Consider the following 19,599-nt stretch of genomic DNA (forward strand, 5'->3'; position numbering starts at 1 on the left):
TGAAAAGGTTGGGCGGAAAGTGCGCGAGATGAAATTGAGAAATCACACCTCTTCATTCTGTATATTTTATTACCCACTTTTTTTACATGCATTTTCTCTTGATGAGATCTCCATTTGATGCCGAGATCTCTGATATAACAATTTATTCATCTTCTTCTTTTTTTTGTACATAAATCTGGGATATACTCAATGTTATGGGATTGTGCTTTTAAAGTTTAAGTAAGTAATATTGTTTGCTTATCGTTCTCAAATGCTATCAATTTTTCGCGTCTGGTTTTCTTGTGTGTGTGTGTGTGTTGATTCTAAAATGGGGGTTCAGAGAGGGAGTTTTCCTGCGGGGAAACTCTACAAGATTATGGCTGACTTTTTCATTAGTTATAATATAGAATTTCTCTCTAAGACAATACAATATAAAGTTTTTTTTTCTTTTCCTTTTGATTCGTCTAAAAATATCATTGTCCTACGTTCTAAATTCCATTTTTTTTCCTTTACACAAATTCCATATGTGTATAATTGGGCTCACTGAAAAAATTTGTGAGTATAATAAGGGGATATGGTGTTCAATACGCTTTCTAACATCATCTTCTGGACTGTGCATAGCATTTCCATATCAATTGGGTCTCGCAAATTGGGCCGGACCTTCAATCCTGTTTTGGGGTTTTTTTGTGCTCAAAAGAATCACCACTGGCTTCCATTCGATTTTGCAATGGGAAGCAATAAATATTTATGGACGTTAGGGAGAGATGTAAAAATGAGATACAAAAGAGGAAACAATTACTTCAAGAGTCGTTTTCCCATATATTCTGCAAATATACTCAAATAATGGATAATGTCTCACGCTTGATTTCATATCGAATCACACAAATTGATGACCTTCTGCTCTTGACATCTGATTGATAAACTGTTGAAAGCCCCCAGAGGTTGTTGAGTGATGCAAATGCTTGCAATCAATAAATCGACCTCTGCAGATGGAACAACTCTTCAAGCGAAATGAATTATAAGAGGGTTGAAAGCGCAAAAATGACTGAATTTGATAGACAAGCGTCACAATTGCATTTTTACAGATTTTTTGGAGTGAAATTCAATAGTTTTAAAATGTAATTTGAAGTTATTTTTCATCAACTCACATTTGCCTGCACAGGATGAAATGTAAAAAAACGTCCTGTTTGTATGTTTTCCCAGGGAAAATACAGCAAAAAGTCCTCCCAAATGCAATTATCAAATGGACTTTCGCAGTGATTCTCTGACGAGCTTCAGAATGCGGGGAATATTTTCAGGACTACTTCGTGTCTATACACTTGGCCAAGGATCAGAGAGAGAGAGAGAGAGCATCTTTTGCCACAGCAGGGACTTTACAGGAGCCTCTCGAGGTCCTCGCTCTCGGCATCGCTGGTCCCCGTCTCCGTGTCTGAGTACTCCTCGCCGCGGTTCCGCCGACAGCACGGATAGCGCCGGTTCTCGTCCTCCATATCGCTCCAGTGCTCGAACTCCTCCTTGTGGTGCTCCAGGAGCATCAGCGAGGGGAACAGGCTGTCGCAGCCGCTGCACCTGCAACAAAACACACATTTTGGAGCTTCCATTAACGTCTTTGTCGATATTCTTGTGAGAAGTTATCGCATTTCTTACAGGCACAAATCCTTTGGTCAGTTAAAAATTCCAATTGATCAGTTTAATTAATAGTCAGTCAATATTTTACTGACCAAACAGATTTTTTTACTGACCAAACTGATATTTTACTGATCAACTTGGATTATTTTTTGGGAACAATCAGAAATTTTCAAGGAAATATTCAATATATTTAAATCTCTATTATAATTCTTCTAATCAGCTCAATATTTGTGCATTTTTATGCAATATAGCAAGATAAGAAGCCTCTAAAAAAGTATATTTTCCAAATCCTAATCATGTTTTTGTGGTAATTATTGAATTATTGCACAATTTGCAGTGTTTCTTATCATCAAAAGATAAATGGCGACATTTATTGCATAACCAAATGATTTGTTTTGCTGAAACATGATCATAATTTCCCCCAATTGCAATTTTGGCCACATACTCTGTTACGTCATTTGGGAGGCGAAAGAGAGAGTTTCAATCTAATTGAGAGGTGAAATTGTGCAGTGTCTCAGGGATTGACGAAGGTGGAGTGAACGCTTCCAGTGCCGTCGGCAAAATCACTCTCCATGGACGTGCTTTCCCTGGGAAACCCACCCCAAAAGGGCCAAGATAGTGAGTCTCATGCACAAACTATCGCATGTTGGCTGGCTGTTTGTGTGTCTGATGTCAACTTCAGAGCAGTTTCGTGGGAAAACAAATAAATTTAATTAAAGCTCTGCCTCAAAATTTGTAAGTAGATTATTTATGTGGCCGCACTTCGTGGACCTTTTCGCCTCACTCGCTCTTCTGCACTGGGAAAACTCTCTGCCTCGGAAGGGTTGTGGACGATTGCGAGCAGAGTGCAATTTTCTGTTGTATTTCAAGTGTCACAATCACTCTCGGGAAATCCATTTGCACTCAGTTTTATGCATTTGCTAATAGGATAAACTGATTATCTCACGTTCGTCATTAAATCAACACCTTTGCCATTAAATTGACATTGACAGAATGCTGAGCAAGTGATGAGTTTTATCAATGGATTTTCCTTATTTTACACTTCTTCACTCTATCAAACTTTCAGCAACTTGTCGATGCGCCGTGAAAAGCAAAGAAACAAGCGACAAGTTGGAAATTGTGATTGATTTGCTTTATATACAAAACATTGCAGAGGGTTTTGATACTTGAAATAGATTTTGGTTTGAAAATATCTTCCGAAAATCCTCTAATTATACTGCTTATGATCTTGTGATAATAAAATAGTAAATACATAAAATAAAATTCAATTTTTAGATCGAAATTCTGTATTTTCTCACAGCAAACTAATAAAAAAACCTTGATCAAAGAATTAAGTTATGTGATTGAAATTTCCAGGCTTTCCCATTTCCCTTTCGTCATCCACCAAAGCCACGAATCCTCAGCATATATGTATGATTTAATGCTTCGCTGTCTCTTTGAGTTTTGACTAACCCGCCAGATTATTTGATGGAATGTTTTTCCCACACATTTTTTTTCGTTTGCGCTTCGCGTTCAAACATTTGAAATGCAAATCAAAAATTTGTGTGTGTCGCAGAAGCACAAAAACTCTTATTTAATAATTTAGCATATATTCTCGTGAGAAAATAAGAAAAATGATAACTCTTAATCCGCCTTTTTTTTGCACAAAGTTGACGCAAAGACATTTATCGCGGATGGTTTTGGGGGGGAAAAGGTTTGAGAATGAAGAGCTTTTCTCGTGGGCAAATGGAAGAAATTTCCGATTGTTCGCACGAGGGAAATAAATTGCCCAATATTTTGTATATTTCTCAGAGACTATGGAAGATATTTCATCAAATAACACAACAATTTTCACACTCGCGATGTATTTTGGGATGGAGAGAGAAAGAGAGAGAGAGAGAGAAATCTATGGCACAGAAGAATGTGTAAAAATTATTTTTATCACTTCGATCGTAATTCACTTGCTTGTGATTCTCTCCACCTCTTTTTTCCATGTATTTTTGGGAGATTGTGATGAGAAATTTCAGTCTGAGAGCGATTTAATATGATGTTAAATTGATTTTCTGTCGCTGGAGCAGCTTTTTTTTACATCCCCCGGTAAAACATCACTGTGGCTTAGCAGGGAAAATGTGTGTTGTTGTACATTTTCCATCAAGCTTGAGACTTGCAAGTTGTGCACTTTGATTTTCACCCGCGGAGAGAAAGGAGCTTTCGCTGATCGCAAAAGCTCCTGCTGTGGTGAAATATTAAAAACCACCCTTCACTCCAATTTTTCCCAGCTATTGGCGTATGAAAATGTGATTTTTCGCATACATTGTCAAGTATTCTTGGGAGAAAATGAAACTCTCTAAAATGTAGTGTTAAAATGTTTGTATTTTCGTCATTTTTTTCCTATTTGTTTCCAACTTATGCGAAAGCTCAGAAATGTTTTATTCAATTTCACCGCATACAAGAGTGTTTCGTCATCACTCAGCACCACCTGCACTTCTGCTGAAGTCTTGGTGGTGGTGGTGAAAATTGCGGGGGCGGTGGAATTTTTGAATATTTCAGTACACTTCAAGGGAACATATTTTAAAATGTATTCACTTTTTCACCCGTTTTCTGCACACTTTATACACATATTATTATTGTTGGAGGGAAATATATGTGAAAATGTGGTTCGATTTGGCATTTTCCGAATTGTTGAAGTTTTGCAAGCAAAAAAAAGTTGCTGCAAAATGCACTTTGCACAAAGTGAGATAGAGAATACAATTTATTCCCATATTCAATGAGTTAATATGTAATGTTGCATGTTATATAAAATGTGCATTACGGAGAGAAAATCTACAAATAGGAGCAAAACAATCGCAAAACTCATTTAGCTTTGACCATTCGGCGATGTTAATGGCTCTAAATGAACTCAAATGTAAATATACACTGGAAGTTTTGGCCACAGTTTGCAATGTGGTTTACATTTGCTAAAACGACTGGCTTTTTTGATCAATTAAAACAGAGCGTAAAAAATTGCTGGAGAAGTTTGTAAAACTCAGATTCATGTTTGGATGAACTTTTTGCCCTATGTTTGCGTCACTTCCATATGTGGATATAAAAAATTCATTCATAAAAAGAGCGCGCTTTCATAATTAATTTTCTCTCAATCCAAAGCAAAAAAAAGCTGATAATAAAGTGTATACAGCTGTTAATATAAAATTTCTTTGATATCTGAAAGTAATTCAAGACTAATTTGCAACTTGCCAAAGTGAGTATCGTGAGTGTCACGAGCGTCGTTTGAATTCAAAGTCGCCGCGGATGTGAAATTTCCGGGCAGAGCGGTGGAAAAAAAGTTTCCAGATTCTCCTCTCACAGGAAATCCGAAAGTGTCTTTCTCTCGGAAGAAAGTTCCGCAACTCGGAAAGTGTTTGAACTGAAGAGGTGTTAAAAATCAGCGGAAAATCACTTCAACAACTTCCACGGAGGAAGGATAGAAACTGCGAAAATGCGCGGTTCTTCGCTAAATTAATAACACAGCGATTGTGCGGTGGTGAGAAAGTATTGGCATCCTGTGGATTTGGTTTCGCGGCTAAAGGAGCAGATTCAGACCACACGAGAACTCATGCTGGCAAACATTAATTTGCGTTATATTGGGTGCTTTTTAGCGAACGCCGTCATTATTCATTCGGCTCGTGATTTAATTCAACACAAGATTCTGCCTCATAGATTTCCCGAGAAACCCTTCTCAGACGTGTAACAATGAGCCAAGGGTTCATATGGGAATTCCTGCCGATAGGCCAGTTGATGATGTGACGCCGAAGATGGGAGGCTTTGGCGAAATGGGGACGGAAATAAGGTGAAAGAGAAAACGAGTGAAATTATGGTCTATCGTGCGATGTTGTCTGCCATATCCGCCCCAGAAACTATCTCTATTATTAAACCATTATTTGCCGACAGAAATATCTTAGGTCTCGATGATAATGTCTCCCGGACCCTTGCATCGCAGGTCCTCCTATGTATATTAGAGCCGTCTCGGCATCCTCGGAAGGGTGATGGGCTCAGGAGAGAAGAGATAATGGTAATTACGGAGGGGAATGTCACTGGGAATCCTTCGCTTTTTTTCATCCTTACGCCCACATTATTTGTCCCACTCAAGATGGGTCTTCGCAAATTACCACAGCGTTTTCTCGCTCTCTCTCTGGAAAAGGGATAATAAGTTTCGGAAAAGATCACCATACAAAATAATCCTAATGAGTTTTGAGAAACGAATCATGGAATATCAAAACACCAGCAGCAGAAAAACCCCCCGCGAAAACCATTAGAAATATGTTGTTTTTACCCATTTGGCTCTCATATGACCATCGTTAACTGTTCGGTGGGTGATATTTTTATGGAAATCTCCTTATTCGCCTCACGTTGGCAATTTCTTTTTAATTGCAAATCAATATATATGTGTGTCTCGTAAAAAAGAAGACGCAAAATATTCATGTGAGACTTTTTGACGAAGACGGACATAAAATATTGTTATGTCTCTCTTTGAGAAAATATATCACCGCATTTTATCTGCATTGATCGCAAAAACATCTTGCAGTCATTCGGATGGCTTCCCATTTCGCCCAAGTCACTAAAAAGTGCTATGAACCATACATTATTTAACGTCACATTACAATTACGCGGTGGTAAAAGTCTTCAACAGGCTTGTGATATTTAAAATAATGCTCATAATGCTTGTTTATTCCACGCAATCCAATGTTTTATGTGTCTTTGCCAAAGTATTTGTCAATGGAATCAATTCCCGAAATTTATCATCGCAACCACTGACAATAATTGGAGGACTATGAAGAGTAATGTGGATCAGCAATAGTGAGTGGAATGATTGTCTGAAATATTATATCGCGCAAGATACGCCATTCTTCTCCATTTCTCCCGATCAATTATTCAATAATTCATACGACGAGATGAGAATTTATGGGCGAGAGAGCTTTTAAAATTACTTATTCAATAGTTTTTCCCCCTTCGATGTGCCACAGCTCGTAAAAAATATCATGATAAATCTCCTTTTTTCCCTCCCCCCGCGATTGGCGACCTCGCAAGCGTGATCTCCAATTTCCGCATTTCGGGGGGAGTTGAGAAGCGACAGGCGAAATATATCACCTTTTATTGTTATAGTAAAATGCCAGAATTTGGAAAGATATTTCCACTCGATGATGATGATGCTTTTGTTGAGCGCTTTGCAAAGCCGCACGCCTTTATAATCTCCACAACGCCGCGGAGCTTTTTGGCGGTGCACAATTTCCGTTCTGTGGTCTAAAATCATCCTTCGAGCCCGTCAATTACTGATACACGAACATGATTGATGCGCTCCTGTTTGTGCCCAGAAAGCTCATGAGCGTTGTACATTAGCGCGCGAAATTTGATGCTTCGCACACGTCTTGGAGGCTGGCTTTTGGCGGACACGAGAGCGTGTGTGTCGTGGGTGTTTATCAAAATATGAATATGCTGAGAATAAATTTGGGATTTGAGGCAAATTTCCGCCAGCATAAATCATCGCCTTAAACTGCATTGTGTTGCTAAAGTTCTTCCACGCCTCCGACATTGTTCCGCAGTGGGCAGAATAATTCATTTCACCGTCACTTGTTGTGGTCATAAATGCGAGAATTTGATTTATTAATTTCGAATGTCGACGTCATTATTCTCTCCCCGCTTTCTTCCATTCCAACCCCACTCACTCTCTGTCTCTCTCTGGGGGTGTGTGTAATTTTCCGCTTTGTTTAACGCCACGGAATGGCGGGGAAAAAAACACACTCTTGAAAGTTTACAAGGTCTCGAGTCAGGCCGACGGAGCACACCAAGAATTTAACATTGGCGAGTTTTATGTATATTTAACAGAAAATGGTGAAAAACATCAGCAAGTGTTTGCACAGGAGCAGCAATAAAATCTGTTTTTCCGAGAACACTTTCACAGCCACGCGAATTTGCATGAATTCCAAGGCACAAACAGCTGTTCAGCCACTTCAATTGCCCCTCCATTTATGTACATAGCATACATATCAAGCTCGTGAATCAATATTTTATCAAATGAGATGCAATTTCGGTGGATAACCTTGTGTTTCGCAAAATATGAGGGATTACTCAGTGTTTTTTAGCATTGCGTGTGTTTTTTCCCCACTTCTAGGATGGGTCTTTCATGCAGACGTTGATTCTCAATGTAACATGGCGTTTTTGTGACTCTGGCGAGGATGGAAAAGCCGGTGTGTGGCACCTAAAAATAGCGACAGATGCCATTTCACGGATCTATAAATGTCAGTAAGGTGAATTGAATTTATTCATGCGGAAAATTGACTTCAATATTGTCTCAATCAAAGTACATATCGTCTTTTCTCTGTGCTGCTCACGGATGGAAAAGATGAAATTGTCAAGTGTCAGTGTTTCTAATTCGCTTCAGCTTCACCAATTTACATCTTAAAGATATCACGTCTCGAATGTAAATGTCTAAAGTGCATACAATTAGGCATCTACGGAGTTTATGGGAAGATCTAATTACAAAGGGACTTTCAATGTCTGAAGATATAAAATTTGTTTGCGCTGTAAATTAACGTCGCTGACGATGCTGAGACGGCAATAAAGTGGAGGGACATAAAAGGAGAAACTCCAGGTGGGAAATGAAGGAAAGCGATATGAGATGAGCACCAAAACTTCTTCATCTAGAGAGATTCTAATATTATTTCCATTTTCTACATATTTCTGCACGTTTCTCCGCATGGCTTTCGGCGTGAACTTCTTGACTGTCGTTAGTCCTTCTCCAAGGCTGTGCGAGGAAAGTGTGCTCGGCATAAAAAGGGTTACAATATATCCTTCTCACTATGAATATTGATTTTTCCTCGGCATGTCTAGGTGAAATACGGCATTTTACATATAGTGTGGCGTCTAATGGGATTTTTGTCCTGGGCTCTTTTCGGCCACGTTCACCCAATTGAGCTGCTGCTGCTGTGAAATGCCACATCACGCCCTCAGCGAGAGGGTTGAAGTGGCCCCAACTGGAAAGTTCAACTCTCTAGAGTGAAATTTCTTACAGTTGATTGTAAAGCGAAATCACCGCCTAATGGGATTCTGTCTCAGGCGCTTTGCACACTCTGTGGCAACTGAGCTGCTCTCAAATGCAAAAGTCTTGCAGGTTTCGCAAGAGGCTTTTAAACCATTGGCAAAACGTGAAGGTGAGGATGAAAGCTTTGCCGAAGACTTACAAATTCTGTGAACGTGCACTTTGCCATGCTGAGTTATAATCTCTTTCTGTTCCATAAAATTAATACTTTGAATAATTGGAGCAAGAGCAAATTGAATGTGGAGTTTGTAATCTTAGAAATTAGGTAATAAAATGAGGCTTTTTCAGAGATTAATTTCAGATAAAAATTTGATTTCTTCTTACAAACAATAAAGACTAAGCAAATTCTTTTAATAAATCTGAACTTTTCTTGAAATTTCACGCAAAAAGTGACTTTTTATAGAAAACTTTTAATTGTAACAATTTTCTCTTAAAGCTCTCCAAAGTCTCTTATTAGTATTATATGGTGAAATGTAATTAAATAGTTCTCCCTATCTTCTGGCACATCAACAACTTTTCATCTCTCTTGAAACGCAATCTCTCATCTGTGCCCTCTTCAAGTTGGTCGACTTTTGTGGCGCAACTATAAATTTGTCATAGTGAAAATGGAAAATGCCTAGAGGAGAAAAGCAAGTCAGCTTACCCAAAGTGTCTCTTCTTCTGCTGATGATTGGCAAGTTGTCTGTGACAGTGGAAAGCTCTGTCGCAAACATTGCAAGTCAGAGATTCATCTGCAATGCAATAAAATATAAATTTTTAGACTTTAGAAACATTCCTTCTGGGCGTAGGATATTAAAAGTGCGGAAAACTTGCAAAATTTCATTGCTGGCGGGTGAAGAAGTCCCTATAAAATTTCCTCCAGTTTCACAATTCACTTGTGAAAAATTGCGTCAAAGGAATTTACCGCACTTTTGCCTCTCCATCAGATGTGAAATATATTCGCGGAATATGGAGTGAGAGAGAGAGAGAGAGAGAAAAAAATTCAAAATCCCATTTATGTCAGAATTTATTTGTAATAAAAATTTCCTTGAAGTCATAGCCGCCCAAATGAAAGTGCCTCCCTTCGCACACAATATACGAAAAATCATAAAATTCTCGTGAGAAAATATTGCCAGCGAAGTACTTTGGCGCGCACATCGTGTGGAGTCCTGCGGATCCTGCCAACGAGGTGTTTTCGTGCCAGGCATCAGATGGATCATGAAAAAGTGATCCCAAAGTGCTTTCGACAGGCGAGACAGATATTTCACAGCGACACCTTTTATCTCACGAAATTGTTTCACTCTCAGTTACATATTGTCAAAAAGACGTTGATCATTACAATCTTCCTGTGAATTCTTGACGTGCACGACACGGAAAATGTCTTCGAGAATGATAAATCCAAAAGGCAAAAATTGTGATGTCAATCATTCGATGATTGCAGCGCAATGTTGAATGAGACTCTGGAGACCTCAAACTCTTCTGTGTGTGTCTGTTTCTGTGGTTTCTCGTTAGAGATGCACGAATCCACAATTCATCCATGAATTTGTCCATCACGCATGGGATTTTCATCATATAAAGTCGACTTCCTTTCTCCTTTCCATCCTCAGTAAATATTCCCTTAGATGAAGCATGAAAATTGACTCGCAAGATAAACTTCTCCGGAGAGTCAACAAAAACTACATGAACAAAACTTCAAAGTGGCACAAGATAAACTCAAAGTGAGGAGGAAAAACATCGGAGATGATTTTCACTCATGCACAAAATACCAATTTTCATCACTTTACCATCTCTAATCGAGTGGATGTTGAATGGAGTTTAGGTGACAAAATCAGGAATTCATCATCGCCACACTTTTGATATTTTCATTGGGTGTGAAGAGCTTTTGAGCTTTAGCCAAAACTCTAGCCGCCATCAATGTGTACTTAGGCTCTGGCTATGCAAACATGTGGTCGATCTCAGTGTTTGACTTTGCCCAGCAGTGTTTCTTCCTCCCTAATCCGTGTACTTAATCCCACGTGTTACTGCGTAAATTGTATATCAACTGGAAAATATTGAAACGTAAACTTCCACAGTCAAGCACTGAGTGAAATTGTATTATGTAAATAGGATTTTATGAGCGAGAAATATGACCAGGCATTATGTTTTGGACAGCAAAAGCTCTCAATGGTCAGAATTGTGCGCTCATTTTTCTAATGGAGTGTTAAGTACAGTGAAAGAGAGACGTTGGGTGTGTTAAAGGACGGCATTCATATTAATTTGCAAATTTGCGCTGTTTTCTGCGGTGAACATTGAATGAGATGAATGATAATCAACTCATTCGTTTTGTGAGAAAATGTCCAGCTTATGAAATTATGCCATTTCACACAATTTTCACATCTTAAGTCCACTTTTCTCTCATTAATAACAACACAATCTATTGATTTAATTCACTTGAATTATATCTAATTGAGACTGAAAATCCTCGTGCAAATTAATCTATCTAGAAATTACGTATAAACTTTAGACAAGCTCAATTTAGGTGCAAATAATGGATTTCCACGCGAAATCCATGAACAAGTTTTGATCCCAGTTTCATTAATTTCATCAATTTGGGTGATTGAAAACTCATCAAGCAAGTTATGCACTTTAATTTATCAAAAATCCCTCGATCAATCATCGTGAAAATGGCGAAAGCATTAGTCATTTACCCTCCGGTTGGTCTGATGGGAGCTTTCACCAGGCGTCTCGACTTCACTCTGAAGCGCTTTAGCTTTTTATGGCGTTGATTAAATACATTAAAAGGTATGCAAAACAGCTTAAAGGTGGCTAGTTTGTCAGCACCTGCCAATAATGTCATTAGGGGGTTATTGAATAATTCATCTGAGAAAGTAAATGTGCAAGTGTTGCACATTTTGCTCTGTTTGGCTGTGTGTTAATTGAGACTGTGTCGCAGAGCTTGTCCCACCGCCTAATTTATGTACTGCCAACCGCAATGAGAATACATTATCGTCTCTCTACAATTTCGTATTTGCCCAGGAGACAAAAGCTATCCAAACTGGAAATGTAATTAAACACGTAGAGTACGTGCAAAAGGACGATAAATCACTATTTTACCTGAGCAAAGTGTGTCTCAGAAATTACTCAATTCTTTTGGACAAACATCGCACATCATTTGATTTGGGTTTGATTAAATTCTCAAAGGTAATTTCCCTATGCACAGAGAAGTTAAATGGGTGGGAAATAAGGGGTGTTTTGTGTTGAGTATTGTGGGCAGATTAATGCAAAAATTACCTGAAGAATCAACATCAAAGTGAATAGTGATTAACCATAATTGAATCCTGCGAGAATTTCTTGCCAATGTGGGGGTGATTTGACCTCAAACAAATCGGTGGATTTCTATTCCGAGCAAATCTCATTTATAACATTGTTTGCGAAATTCTATGCTGTTCGATTGTGTTGTCTTAACTTCAAATGTAGAACGTTTTGTGGGAAATAGTGAATGAAGAGCTAAATTAGTTTATTTAGAGCTCGCAATAGAGTTCAAAATCAGCTATTTTCACTATTTTAGCCAACACAGAATGAAGTTGTTGAGGAATTTGTGTGTTTAAGCATCAGATAATTAAGTAATTTAAGTAATCTTTAAATTAATTTCGTTCTTGAGATTGTTGAACTTGTGGTTGGTCATCATTCTTTCACTTTGGCATTGCAATTTTGATGGATTTTAATTAATTTTCCCATGTCAGAAAATACTTTTGAAAGCAATAAATCTCTCCGACAATGAAGAATTCCTTTGATGTTTCAAAACCCAGTCAGAAACATTCATTCATTCAGAATCTCCTCTAGGGTTGTAAATCTCAACCCTTTCCTGAGCATCCAAAGAGAGAGATTAATGCAATCAGTGGAAATCGAATGCGGGGGCATTTTCTCCATGCCGTAAAAAGCAATTCCAGCAACCACTTGGTAATCACCTTGCTCCTCTTGCTGCCCCATCGATTACCCTTTTGTCCGCCCTGTCGCTCTGAGGACGGCCAAACACATCAGGATAGTGCCTATTCGACTGTGAATAATGGGAAAGTGGACCGACAAGCGACAGGGGAAATTCGGATGGGTATTGAGAAAATTAAGACTTTCACCGGGAAAAACTCACTGGGCGGCCCACAAGGGTTGGGCCAGAGTGCTCTTACACGCCTCATCAGTCGCACTTGTTTCCTTACCATAGTCCTCGTCGTCGGACATGGCCATGGCCTGGAGTCGGGCGATTGTGCTGTCGTCGTAGCGCCGATTCCGCAGTATCTGGTTCCTCATCGTCTGCTCCAGCTCCAGCTCCGAGTCCGACTCCTCGATATTGCCATCAGTGTCTCTCATACCTGGCGGGCCCTTTGTCCCGTCGCACGGGCAATTATCGAAATCAATTAAGGATGTCTCAGTGGCTGCGGGCATGTCACGTCGCATTGAGCTGTTGTCATCCGACTCCACACTCAAGCGGCCGTACGCTTTGCGCGGCGGCCGCGGGTTATTTTTATCTGCAACAATGGAGAAAAGGTATTACTTTCAAGGGGCAGACACTGTGGTCGGAAGTGGTGGACAGCTTTTGTGGAAGTGTTAAGAATGGGAAGTGTTGAAATATTCATTGCAAAAAGATCTTTTGCATCAAATTGATTTAGCTTAGAAAAATCAAATTTATTGCTTTTCTAGGTTATGTGATCGATTAAATAATACTCAAAATCATTAAATTTGTGTTTAAGCAGGGAAAATTCTTTTTTTTTCTTGTCTAAGTTTAGCATTTATGTTCAAAATCACCTCAGATTGGTTAAATTTAACTTGTAGAAACGAGCTTAAAGTTGATCATAACCGCAAAAATATAATTTCATCCTAGATGAACATATTTTGCTTAGTTATTTCCGCAAACGTTTAGAAGTGTCTAAAGCTAAAGTGTTGAAGATTCTGCACAGAAACTGTGGAAGTATCTGCAAGTGGTGTACAGATTTAAGACACATTCTCTCCTCCTTGGTTTATGCATAAAGAAGCGCATTGCTGAGCTATCTGTGGTGCAGATGGTGAAAATAAACAGTAAACATCTGCGCTACAAATCCACATATATGTGGTTATTCGCCGACATGAGTAAATATTGGTCAGCTAATTGATTTAAATATATTGATCTAGGCCATGTGACTCTCATCCAAATTGAGAATTCTCTTGTCAGCTGGTGATAACGTTAAATTACATCGAATTCACACTCCATGCACTGCTGAATATGAAATCAATTTGAGGTTTTGCTCTAGTAAACAATTAATTTTGAATTCACTCATGCGAAAATATTCATGAAGATATTTTATCAATCAATCCCCAATGCAATGAAAATTCATGTAAAGCCTAAATTTTGAAATCTCTTTGATTGCTTACAAATATAATTGTATATTGTTGCGCATTTGAATTGAATGCAAATGTTAAACAACTTTACAGAAACACTCTTCTTCTGTTAATGACAATGTTCAAGCTCTCGCTTTTTTTTACCACTTCGCAAATTGCTACCCTTTTTAATCTGACCATAATCCTCCAATTTCCCTTCTCACAAATTTTAAAGTGTCCAGGGAAAAAGGAGTCATAACATTTTCTCTGGCAAAAATATGTGATATGGGATAAGCTTGGGTGGATTTTATTGTCAATTTTTGTTACAACATTTGGTCAGTGAGGCGAATTTCAATGTTTTCCTGAATGCTCACTGAAGTATTTCTCCAACGAACGGAAACTTACTGATAAATTTCGATGGATGAATCCCCAAAAATTTCTTCCAAGAAAACAGTTGAATGAATTTTCCGTAATAACACTCCAAGAGAGTGGAATTCTTTATCAATTTGTGATGCCACAGAAGCAGCCTTTTGGGTCTGAAGAACCTGTGGGTTTGCCATTTGTGACCTGAGCGCTTCTGACCTTCTTCAACTTTGCCATTCCGGTTGCCATGTGGAGTCTGATTAGGCCCCAAATATAGAGCGATAATGGCGAAGACGGATTAGGACGATGGGCAGCAGATCCTCTGCAAATGCGCCATTTCTCACCACATTCGCACAAACTATCAGAATTTAAACACTCTGCTCAACTGTCAGTGACAGCTCAGGTATCTGTGCGAGGGTCGGAAATTCCCCGAGGCGGCATTTCTCTCCCAGGAGCTTCCACTTGAGCCACTGATTGCCTAAATCAAAAGTTTCTTTCGGGGAAAATCAATTTACGAAGCTAGACACCTTGCCAGTTGCGCAACTGAGGGTGAGACAGTGTCACGAGAGCCCCAAAGTATGGATTTTGTCGAGAGACTGTCATTATAATTCAGTACATTGAAAATAAATCTGTTTCCCAATTAATTTTTTTCGCTTGCGGATGATGCTAAAATATCACACGCATATTCATCAATTTTTTCCCGAATTTCCCTTTTTCGCATCATTCAAAAACATATTGGCTGTCAAGCGACAAGGCAAAAAAGGGAGGAAAACTTTTTTGCCAAGAAGTTTCATAAACGGCGTAATTCAAAAAATGTTTCTTCTTCTAAAAGCTTTCGCACTGATTGCAATTTGTTGGGTAATTTCATGAATATTTGATAACTCCACAATTACACACTAAATCCAATGATGCTAATTCCTTGTCTGCACTTAATGCCGCATGATGAGAGGTGAGCATGAGGGAAATTTGATCAATAAACTATTGTAAGCTGCTGTTTCACCCCGCGGAATTCTGTCGGCGGGAACTTGCGGCGGAGTGGCAATATAAACATGAGTTTTGGAGGATATTAATTATTCTGCATGCGCTGAAAGCCACGAAATATTGAATTTATTTGCATAAGGCGATGGAACAATACAGGCGGCAGATTAACATGTCGTGTATGTTGTGTGAATTCAATAAGAGAGTGGGTGAGGCTCTATTAAAAATTCTATGCATTTTTATAGCCACGCTGTGGAGCTCTAAATTCGCAGAGTTTAAAATGCAAACAACCTCCAACCCAAAATGACCGCAACATAATAATAATACTGTCTATGTCACTCTATGTCAATTTATCCCGTTCGCATTTCGAAGGATAAATAATTTTGCTGCTCGTTCGTTATCTCGCTCTCTTCTCCGGCGCTCCTTTTCACGCTAAATTAGATTATATAATTATGAAAGTTTTCTTGACAGAAAGATGAGACATGAGGGGAACCGCGTGGGTGGCTTGGGAAACTTTTTCGGCAAAGTAGCACCGCGACAAAAGTGAATTCTGCGGTGAGGAGAGCTTAAGCATAAGCTCATTTGTGATATACATAAATATCTCTATACAATTTCGCCTCTGATGCCACAGTAAAGCCCAAATATCTCTATTTATACAGAATTATCGCGCAATGCTGCGGCAGAGAAAAGGGGTGGCATTTAATTTGTCACAGAGCAACATGAAGTGGAGAGTAATTTTCGGTGGAAAGACGAAAAAGTACAACTCCAGCTGGGGAGATAAGAAATCACTCTGTCGTCGCACTTTTGCTAATTAGATTGCCAAAGAATTACTTTTGCGTACATTAACTCCTCTGAATCGACTTGAAAAACCCCCAGTGTTGAGATTTCACAGGTGAATTGTTATCAAGGAATTCATCATCTTATCAGATAACAACAGACATTTGTCTCAGCGCAACGATGAGACAGATGAAGCCAAACATCGAACGAAGCTTGGCAAGATTAAATTTTTAATATTGTTGATGAGATCGGGAACGACCTGCTGCATTATGGCTTAGTTATGCCGCCTCCGAGAGTCCTGCCTTAAGCGGGGAAAGGTCAGGGGTGAAGATGGAAAGCGCTGTGCCATTAAGGAAAAGCAGAATTACTAAATATAAAGTGGTCCGAGATGTTGGGTGTGGAGCATTTGCCAGGGCAAGAGAAATAGTTTTCCTCTTTTCTCATTCCTCGAGGGAATGGAGAAAAAAAGGCAGAGGAAATGGCATAAGAAAATTACACTATATGTTCAAGAGAAGCATTTACAAGTGCTGTCTTTTCCTTCTGAAATTGCACAAATGGGAATTAACAAACCTTTCAATGGATTAGCATTAATTTAAAATTAGTTTCTGACTCTCGAAATAACACGGAGATTTGCTAAATGATAATCCTTATTCCACGTAACTTCCATTTAATACCCATTGCTTTATCTTCTTTACCTTAGATGTAATTAAAATTAAAATTTCAGAGAAATTATTATGAAAGCTTTCACGAGAGCTTTCGTAATGGGAGTAAATAAAGACTTTTCCGTTCGCATATTTGAGTTATTGTTAACCTTATGAAGAGGCGATGCTTTATGCGCGTCTTTATTAACCATCAGATTCTATAAATAACATTGTGAAGAAAAGCATCCCCTTAATTTGTGGGAAATGTTATGAATTTGAAGGTGAAATTATGTATGAATGTAATGATATTTCCCTCTATATGTCTCAATAAATATTTCATTTCTATAGAGATTAGTAAATATGGAGTGAATAAACATGCTCTATTTACTCATGCACCAAATTACGGGGGAACATATGTAAATTCTATGTATCTTACCTTGCGCTCTATGGCGTCTGGCTTGTTCAAATTTTTGTGAACTACTGTTCGTGTGTCTCTCTTCACACCACCACATTCATACATTGTCTCTCATCCACACCACCACCTCTTCAACCCTCTACACGGCCCTTCCTGCACTGGCCATTGTCCGCCTGGCTGGCCACAACACTACACACTTTCACTATCTCACTTCCTCCGGGCCATCTCTTCATGAGATCCGAAGCGGTTGAAGTCACTTCGGGTCCTTCACCATCACTCACTCGTTTCACTACGTAACGATCATTACTCTTCACTTCCTGGACACGATATGGTCCCAGAAACTTTGGTCGTAGCTTCAGTCCTCCTCCAAACTGAGTCCTCTTGATCGCCACTAGATCTCCTACTGCATATCCGGGCGCGTCCTTCCGGCGCAAGTTGTACACTCGCCGATTCTGCGATTGGATCTTCTCAATCTGCCTCCTGGCTGACTCTCTCAAATTGTAGCGTTGCTCTTGCAGCTCATCCTGATGATCCTTCTCGAGAATCTCCACTAGACTTCGATCTTCAGCTGTTCTCATCTTGACTCCCGTCATCAGCTGGAATGGCGTTGAGCCAATGCTGCTCTGCAGGGAAGAATTGATGCATCTCTGCGTCCGTCCAACATATTTAAACCATTCGTCTGGTTTATCAATCGCCAACTTCGTCAACATGGGCACGATGATTCGATGAATCCGCTCCACTTGACCATTTCCTCTCGGCACTCCTGTGGTTATGTGGTGAAGATCGATTCCTCTATTGGCACAGAAATCCTTGAACTGCCCCGCTGTAAAAGCAGTTCCTCGATCAGCGATGATTCGTCTTGGATCTCCCCACTCATCGGTCAATACAGTCAACTTCTTGATTGTCTCGTCGCTCGTTGTTCCCTTTACTGGGAATATCCACACAAACTTGGAGAATGCGTCCACAATCGTGAGAATATAGTTGTACATCTTCCTCGTGGATGGAAGGGGCCCCAAGTGATCCATGTGCCACGTATCAAATGGAACTTCTCCTTTGGGAATCGGCTTCAACTGCCCTTCCAATTTTCCCGTCTTTTTCTCCGCCAGAATACACGGAATGCAATTCATCACGCACCTTTTGAGTTCATCGTCAAGTTTTGGGATGAAATATTCCACAGCCAACTTTGCTCTCATCTTCTTCTCGCTGATGTGCCCGGCAGAATGGCATTGTCGCACAATCTCACTTTTCATGTCCTCGGGCACCACCAAAAGCTTTCTCTCACCATCAGTTTTGTAGAGAATATCACCTTCCATCGAGAAATCTTGATGTGGTCCATTCTTCAGCGCTGCAGCTATCGCCTGAATGTATGGATCTCGTCCTTGGGCTGCCTGTAACTTACTTCGAGCCTCTGAAGTAATCAGCATCACATGACATCGCGATAGGGCGTCCACATGCTGCATCCTCACACCTGGCCTGTGCTCTGCGGTGTATTCGTACTCATTTAAATCCAATAGCCATCGCGCGATTCTTGGATTTATCTCCTTCTTCGTCATCGCCAACTTGATTGCGATACAGTCCGTAACCAACTTAAATTGTATCCCCAACAGATAAGGTCGCAATGTCGTCACAGTGTCCCACGCAGCAAGGAATTCCAATTCGTATGAATGGTATCTCGTCTCAGGCCCTTTCGTGGATCGACTATGGAAGTGACAAGGATGCATCTTTCCATCTTCCGCACATCTCTGGAAGAGAATTCCTCCAATGCCATCCTTGCTAGCGTCCGTATGCACTTCCGTCTCCGCCGCTGGATTGAATATCCTGATAACTGGCTCCTCTGAGATCAGTTTCTTCAACATCTCGAATGCCCGCACTTGTGCGTCGCCAAATACGAACACTGCTTCACTGTGCATCACCTGTGTCAATGGACGTGCAACTCTACCAAAACTCTCAATGAATTTCCGGAAGAAATTCACCATCCCATGGAATCTCTGCAACTGCTTGGCTGTCTTGGGCTGAGGAAAATTCAACACAGCATCCACTTTCGTCCTACTCGGTGTGATTTTTCCTCCCGCTATCTCATACCCAAGATATTCCACGGACTTCTTCAGGAAGTGGCACTTCTTCCAGTTAAATTCCAATCCTGCCTTCTCAGCAACGTTCATCACAATCTTCATGGCCTCTAATCCACCCGTCTCATCTCTGGAGGGAATTATAAGATCGTCCACAAAAGCTAGCACAATTCCCTGGTGGATTAAGTCACGCAAAACGGCACTTATAAAGCGTCCAAAACTCGCTGGGCTGAGGCAAAGCCCAAATGGCGTCTTAAGGAACTCATACTGTCCTTCATGGGTCACGAACGCGGTGTACTTTCGACTCTCCTCCTGCACCGGCACGTGAAAGTATGAATTCTTGAGATCGAGTGTAGTAAATACTCTCGCGTCAACCAGTCTGTCCAATTG

At 39.9% G+C, this 19,599-nt stretch overlaps 1 protein-coding gene across 1 annotated transcript in view; it reads right to left on the bottom strand.

Annotated features, from left to right (window-relative positions):
- Positions 1-253: 253 nt before the first annotated feature.
- Positions 254-19,599, bottom strand: part of LOC132263801 (zinc finger protein 646) — a 34,975-nt gene continuing 15,629 nt past the window's right edge. Inside the window, exons 2-4 of the mRNA XM_059763790.1 lie at positions 12,832-13,140; positions 9,303-9,390; positions 254-1,548 (exon numbers count right to left, since the gene is read on the bottom strand). Of these exons, the coding sequence (XP_059619773.1) occupies positions 1,353-1,548; positions 9,303-9,390; positions 12,832-13,140 (593 nt within the window). The 3' untranslated portion in view covers positions 254-1,352. The remainder of the gene's footprint in view (positions 1,549-9,302; positions 9,391-12,831; positions 13,141-19,599) is intronic.

The sequence above is a fragment of the Phlebotomus argentipes genome, unplaced genomic scaffold (assembly GCF_947086385.1).
Source record: "Phlebotomus argentipes unplaced genomic scaffold, Phlebotomus argentipes genome assembly contig_2, whole genome shotgun sequence".
Lineage (NCBI taxonomy): Eukaryota > Metazoa > Arthropoda > Insecta > Diptera > Psychodidae > Phlebotomus > Phlebotomus argentipes.